This window comes from Oryzias melastigma, linkage group LG1 (genome assembly GCF_002922805.2).
Source record: "Oryzias melastigma strain HK-1 linkage group LG1, ASM292280v2, whole genome shotgun sequence".
In the NCBI taxonomy this organism is placed as follows: Eukaryota; Metazoa; Chordata; class Actinopteri; order Beloniformes; family Adrianichthyidae; genus Oryzias; species Oryzias melastigma.
Genome location: NC_050512.1, coordinates 13,114,444 through 13,122,207, shown reverse-complemented (window position 1 = coordinate 13,122,207; position 7,764 = coordinate 13,114,444). Strand labels below are relative to the sequence as shown.

General features: G+C 36.0%; 1 protein-coding gene across 3 annotated transcripts in view; it reads right to left on the bottom strand.

The window, feature by feature from the left end:
* fam193a (family with sequence similarity 193 member A) overlaps positions 1–6,763 on the bottom strand; it is an 18,239-nt gene extending 11,476 nt beyond the window's left edge. For 2 of the 3 annotated variants that reach the window (XM_024259422.2, XM_024259423.2), the window contains exons 1-3: positions 6,310–6,763; positions 4,478–4,552; positions 1,313–1,555 (exon numbers count right to left, since the gene is read on the bottom strand). In XM_024259422.2, the coding sequence (XP_024115190.1) occupies positions 1,313–1,555; positions 4,478–4,552; positions 6,310–6,531 (540 nt within the window). In that variant the 5' untranslated portion in view covers positions 6,532–6,763. The remainder of the gene's footprint in view (positions 1–1,312; positions 1,556–4,477; positions 4,553–6,309) is intronic. The other variant, XM_024259421.2, reaches the window with a different exon arrangement.
* Between the last annotated feature and the right edge of the window lie 1,001 nt (positions 6,764–7,764).

Below are 7,764 nucleotides of genomic sequence, written 5' to 3'. Positions count from 1 at the left end.
TATATATATATGCAAACAAACATATATAAACAAAACTTCAAAAATGCTCTCTGTTGGAGAAAGGACTTGCTTCTGACCCAAAGACTGAAGACCTTCAGACAATGTGATGCTGAACATGAAGTAATCATCATGTAACTCAGATTCAATCCTTTATCAGTTTTATTATTATTTCCCATACCCAATGAGATTTCCACATATAACACTAACTGCAGCTTTAGTCCATCAAGCCTTCATGATGAAAAAGTTTCAATTTCACCAGGCTGAGGTAAATGACTTCCGCTCAATACTGCCACCTTTTGGCAGTAGTCACAAACTAACAACATTTTGTTCTGCTTCATATTTCGGCATATCCCTTCCAGCATCAGCTAATCAGTTTTCACTGATTGGAATAGGTGCTTTGGCAGGGAGTTTTATGCTGCATGCCCTTGCTGACACAATCCTGTATTTTATCCAGGCAGGGGACCCTTGTGGCTACATAGTTAGGTTGTAGCATGAAGGGTGTTGCCCAAAAACCCACACTGAATGAGGCTCATGGCGCCCCCAGGGAAACAAACCCTGGTTTCCTGTACGCCGGTCCTACACACAGCCACCTGACCCATCCAAACTGAAAACACTTTCAGACCAAAAAACAGCTATAAAACAAATCAAAACCAACATTTACTATTGGAATACTCATGAAAACATATCTTAAAATTGCAGTTTAACAACATGTAAATCTCTCAGGTGATTTCCTGCTAAACCATCAAGTCAATTAAACTATTGTCGGGATCGAGAAGCTGCCTTGGAACTGCATCCAACAAGGAAAGCAGAACACTGGAATGAGGATCTGTTTTTTACACTTTTACAGCATGGCCAGAAACTGAACAGCACTAATATGATACCAATAAAATGAACTTATCAGCAATCACTCTCTGATGGGAAGTCTCTGAAAAGAAAAAAAAATTTTACCAGGAAAAGTTGATAAGTGGAGAGAGAGAAAAAAAAACGCCACCTCTCACTTTTTAAATTTATACTTTTAAGGACTGAAACATAATTTATACAAAGTATTGATTCAAACCTTTTAGGACAAGTTTTACCGAAATGTTCAACTGAACCCATCTTTTATGAAAGATTGGAGCAACTGGCCCAGAAGCAGCTATTTTAACGATGTGTGGAATAAAATCGAGCAACATTTCCATCAACAGCTGCTGCCTTGGTTTTGGCCATCGTGTTTTCCGCATCATCCGATTTAAAAAATACAACAGCTGTGCGTTTGCCTGTCACAGCCATATTTCTTACCAGCTTCACACATTTCCACACCCAGCTGACTTACAGTTAGCGACTGCTCCAGAGTGTTTCGTCTGTCCTCCTTCTCCACGGTTCGCCTACAGTCGGTGCACACCCACAAAGGCAGCTGGAGAGCGCTGGGCGTGTTGGAGAACTGGGCTGTGCCGTTCTGGCCCAAGACGCCTGGCTCCGAAGGCACAACAGAGTCTTTACGCTCACACCTGCACAAGAGGCAGCGATCGCCGGCTGTGTACGGTGCCCTCTGGTTCAGGCCAAACGTGAAAGGAGTCTGGTGAGAAAAGTGAGGTACAACATCAGTTTGACAAGGCAACAAAAGAATTGAAAATATAAAGAAAAACATTTTTTAATGCATGAATATATTTCTAAAATGTAAAGGAATTGTTCAAAATTACTTTAATCTGTCAACACAGTTTTCCACATTTAAATTTTTCTGCTTTGTCAACTCAAGTCAGACTCCGAGTACAAGCAGCTGTCTAAACAAGTCAGATTCACATCAATAAAGTTACTGAAACACAATTCCTTCTGTCTAACAAGAAAGGAACAAACGCATATTTAACATAAGCTATATTTAATAAACTCCACAAATGTGTGTCAAATACGATAACTGAAGGTTTTTCTGATAAAAACAATTCCAATGACCACATGGATTTGTGCTGTTCAAAACCACATTAGTACATTCACTGAGGTATCAATGTTGTGAAAGTCTGTTTAGAAAGCTAACTATATCTCCACTATTATTTACCTGTTTATATGGGTTTAAAGATTGGAATTCAGATAATCACCTCTAGTACTTTTATTTTTACGCAACAGTTTTGGGAACATACTGAATTTTCAGTATCTGATTAAATATTGTAAGGAAAAAAAGACAAATCTATAAAGTTTTGCACAATATGCAAAACAATTCTTAAAATTAAACGACCTAATCAATTGCAAAATTTGAAAACAATATGAAACAAACAGAGCAGACTTTAGCCATGGACTTAAAAACTGTTATTTTGAAGGGTCACTTTATTATAGTTACAATTCCCTCTAGTTAAGGTTTGTTCCATATTTTAGCAGGAATAGCAGTTATCTTAAAAGTTATTCCAGAAGAAGGGAAAAATGTTTGGAAGAGCACATTTTGTGACAAAAGAAATAACAGAAATCTATTAAAGTCTTCAAAAAGGATCATTAATTTACAGTTATGATTGCATTACTACTAATAAACAAACTGAGATGTTACGAGATGATTATACAGAACTATTCACTCAAAGGTAGAAATTACATGATAAAATCTCAAGTAAGAGGCTATAACAAGGATATTTAAACGTGAGTAATAGATGCCCAGCTATTTATTATTACTGTAGCTTAAAAAAAAAAAAGTAAAACTTGTCTAAAAACAGTTAGTCTGGGCAGATAAATTCAAGGAAGAAATATATTTTTTTTCAAATAAATGATCTGCACATGGTTTCAGATGTTTCTTCAACCTTAAAACAATTGGAAGATGCCAACTTCTGTGCCAACAGTCCCACCCACAACAATTTCTAATGAGCTCCTGCTGCTCTGCAGAAAATATGTATTAAAAAAAACCGACACAGGCTTTTTGCCTTTTGTATAAAAACCGTAGGATCATAATTAAAATACCACTGGGAAAGATCTTAGAATAGAAAAAAAATAAGTTGGAGTGGGTCTTTAAATTGTAAAAACTACAGGTAGCAAAATGAGACAAAAAGAATATGAAAATCATTTGCGCTTTAAAAAAAAAAAAAAAAAAACTTTCTTGAACTGTGCACTCCCTTTCTTCAAGGGTTTAAGGATTAATATACATGCTGATAACTTCAGCTGGTAGTATTAGGGGCATTCTCTAAACAAAATGATGACAAATTACAGGCATACATAAATTGTGTGTATTCTTTTTTATTTAATGGATGTTAATTTTTACCATAAAAATATTTGGCCGACAAAATCCAAACATATAAGGCAAAGATTTACTTTATTTATATTCACATTCTCTGCTCTAAAAGCGGTTGACAACCCTTTCAGACAGCCTGTGTGTAACTCCTTTGTGCTGCTACGCTGTTCTGTGTAGAAGCCAATGCAGTTACATTTTGTACCACCTCAGTACTAAGAGGTGCTCACACAGCAGTTACAGAAGGAGATCAGAACTTTCTCAGCGAGTGCACTGGAATCACAGAATGAAAACACGATGTTTTGATGAGCTTTGGCTTGTGAGGAGCGGTCTAAAACTAGAAAAACTTTGCAGAATAAACATTAAGGTTAACATGCTTCCCTGTTGGCAATGATAAAAGGCTCCTAAGTTAATTTTGGTCTTAATGCAGGCTGAGGATACATACCAGATCATGTCAACTTGTTGTGTGTTTGACAAAGAAAAGACCATTTTATAAACGGCACAGTAAAAGAAGAAAGAAAAAAAACCTTCTAGGAAACAGACTGATAGTGTTTCACAAAAATAATGAATGGGATCATTTATTTTTCCTCATGCTCATAATTCCCACTGTTTCAGCATTAATCTGTTGTAGTTATTTTCCTACAATTCTTTAAGCTTGTGATTTATTTTTTTTTGCATTGCCACATTCTACGTGCATCTCTCGTTATCCAAACAAAGGTGTGGATGGGTCTACAACATCTTAAACGGACTTAATAAAAAGTTAAAGCAGATTTATTTTAAAACAAATAACCAATAAACTGACAACAAATCATCAACACCTTGACAGCAATCTACAAAGCAGTTTGATTTATTGTACCCATTCAAACTACAGTCACCAAACTATCACAGTGTAAAGTTGCATTTACAGAACTTTCAAAATATGACAATTTGGCCAAAGTAACATGAAGTAACATGAAGAAAGTTTAAAATGAAGTTTAAGCTCGACAGCTAATCATTTGAGAGTGATTGGCTGTTTGGGATAAAAGAACCAAATATCTAATCGTCAAAAAAAATGAATAAATATAAACGTTTTTTTTTTTTTTTACACAGCATTTGAGGAAAATTTAAAATCTTGCAGCCACACAGTCTTCTTGTGCAGATCAGCTTTTATCAGTGACACTAATCTCCTCGCTGTATGGAGGAGATCAAAATGAAACAAGGTGACTTTGAGTCTGACAGTTTTTGACTAAAAGTTTGTTCAAGAGTTTTTCTGCTAATGGTATAATCCAAAACAAATCTAGCATGGAGCTGATTTAAGTTTACCTGGAGGATTCCGGAGAAGTCTGCGTTGACAGGCCCTTCTGTAAACTGTGGAGTAACGCTGTTGTTCACTTTGACCTGAAAAATACAAAAATGAAAAATTTCTACATGATTATCATGAAAAATTTAGTCAGGGTTAAAGTTTTACAATGGCACTACACAAAAATGTTAGAAGAAGGGGTGAAAGTGTATCATACAGGGTAAACATGTACCATAACATTTGCCTGCAATTACTTTAAGATCCAGTCGAACGAACATTGCGTTTTAAGAGTTTTTAACATGTTTTTGTGGCATTGTTCTCATGATGGAGGACCTATATAATAAAAACTAAGCTTAAAGTTGCTTTTTTGAGTATGCCTTTATTCAAATTGTTATGAATCAGGAGCAGATGAAAAAAAAATGCAGTTTCTAAAAGCCTGTAGAGGTGACATAGAAGCTTCAGTCGGCAAGTTTTCTACGGCACTCCATACTGATGAATCTACTTGCAGACCAGTAGAACCGTGTAGGCTTTTGTTTACCTTGTCTGAGCTGGCATCTGGCTCAAAACTGTACAGCTGGATAGCTCCAAAATTGTTTGCCATTTTTGTTGCACTGATAATGTTTGGTTGGGGTTGTGAGGAGCTGTAAACTAGCAGGAAAGATTGTCAACAAAGGGATGATGAGAAGTCAGAACAGGCTTACTCTGTGCCAACAGTCCCACCCACAACTAAGAGGTGAATTTCTAATGAACAACTGCAGCTCTGCAGAAACTGTCCTAGAAAGCAACATTTTTTTTTCCCTATAAAGTGACAGTCATAATTAAAATACTACTGGGAACGCTTATAGATTAAAATAAATAAATGGATCAAAAGATGATTAGAGAGGGACTTAAATACAGGAGACATTGCCATACAAGTGCCTTGATAATAAAATTATATAACACTAAATCAATATCTTAGGAGCTTGTACCATGGGGGGTAGTAAATAGAGTCATTTGTATGCTTTAAAAATAGAAGTGTGTGTAAAAAGTGCACATTTAAAACAAAATTGTGTATTTACTGATTGAACTTGGCAAAAACAGTAACAAAAACTACTTTAAACCCAAATTAAATTATCCTATTTCATATAAGTAAAACAAAAACAGTAATAGTGTCCACAAAATTACTCTGGCAAAATAGATGTTTTCATTTTGTCTAATTAAATGTCAGTTAAAGCTAATAGTGGCGTTTCCTGTTTACTTGATGCACATGCTATTAAAACTAATGCTAGGTACATGGTTAGACAGTTTTCACAATTAAAAAAAACCTATTTACCTTCATCTTTATTTATGGTCAAATTTGAACGTCGAGTTGAAAAAGAGCGTATAGACAGACCCACAAGATCAATGGTGCTGTTAGCATTAGCTAGCAATAATGTTTTCTGGAAGGCAACAGTCTGTAAACCAATTGTGTAAACCTACTGCTACTCCCGGATAATCTTGGCTTGACCAGCGTAATCTCTACCTACACGGGCTGTATTAACACAACATAATGTTTCCTGTTGACCAAGTTTTTGCCGATATAGTCACAAACTCCTGATTTACAGCTAACGTTAGGTGAGACTGCACGAAGAGTAAAGTTAGCTTAATGTTTACGACTGCTCACCAAAGCACGTACACTTAAAAATGCTAATCATTGCCACCCAGCTAACTCAACTTAAAATTGTAAGTATTTATCTGTAATAAGCACAATTTATTTACTAGTTTCCAACCCAGCTAGCTTGATTCCCCGCATTATTGTCAGGCCCGAATAAGATGGGCAGATATAGCCCTTGCTAGCTTTGACATCCACCGGTTTTCATCGTGTGACATTCTTTACCTCTCCGTCTACAGTCGCCACGGAGCCCATATTTCCGCTGAGTGTACTCCCAGATGTTAAAAAGCTGACGACAGAGGCAGGTGTCGGTGTTCCTGCGCAGCCCAGGGCCGGGGCGACCCCGGCCTTGCCGCTGCTGGCGTTGAGGACGGCACTGCAGCTACTGCCACCGCCCCGCTTGTTCTTCCTGCGTTTAGCCCCCCGTTTAGCATCGGTTGGACTCATTTTCTCCACGAAAATCGGCGAGACAACTTCCCGTTCTGGTTTGGCGGGGTCTCAAATGGAATGCCTGGACCTCTCACTCAAGTGTGAATCCAGGATAGCGATTTAGAAACTCCCAAAACGACAGACACTCAGTCCCACCAAAGTGCAAACTGACTTCATAGATTCCAATATGGCCTCTATTCGGATTGCTTCAACCAGGCTCAGCTTGCGCAGACGTGCTCGCCCCTCCCAAGAGGTTATGGGAAATGGTGTTCCCTTTAACTAAACTACTGGAAGACAGTGGGCTGTCAAATGGGGAAGATTTGGGACAAACTTATCATTAAAATATTTTTTTTCAAATGTTCCTAAATCTAGTTTTTTTTTTTTTTGTAAATTCGGAATGGATGCATTGAACAAAATTCTAATTATTTTATTTAATTTTTTATTTATTTTTTATTTTTAATGTGTTTTATTTACTCCAATGAGTATATTCTTTTTTTATTTTTTGCTATTTTGTTTGCTTTTCCTTTAAATTGATTATGTTGCTGAGTTCATTTGAGGAATCTAATTATACGTAAAGGTATGACATATGTCAGAATAGAATTTCAGAAATAAGTCTAGTTAAATTAAACAATTATAAGATTTAAAAAATTGTCATTATTTAGAGCCCATCAGTGTAAGTTTTTTTTTTTTTAATTTGTCAATTCTTTTGTGTTAAAGTTATTTTGATTGAAGGTTGGTTTAATTTTGTAATTATGTCAAAACAAATGAACCAAAATATTAATATATTTATAAAACATCTTTAAGTCTCAAGCGATTTTTCTTTAAATCTTAAAGATTTACAGTAAATGAAACCCAAAAATCAACAACTCCCCAAAAATAAAACATTAGTTTTTGTGGTATTAAATTCTGGTGAGTTTGCTGCTAAATCACAAGCTCCACATGTTTTCCAGACACTTGTACTTGTGGAAAAGTGTGTTGATGTTCCAGTTTTGCTTAAAAATCAATCAGAATGCCTTTAAATCTGGCTAACAGGCACGAACATGTGGACTCTTAAATTTCTTGGTAGCTGGTTATGTTAACATTAGATCTGGTAGACTACATTTTATTCTGATCCTGGAATCGTGATTTTTTAATTTTTGTATTTATTAAATAATAATTGCTTTAATGGTAAATAGATAACCGAGTGACCTGGAAAATTACTTGTTGCTTTTTACATACCAAAACAATAACCGCCTTGATTGGAAGTTGCAG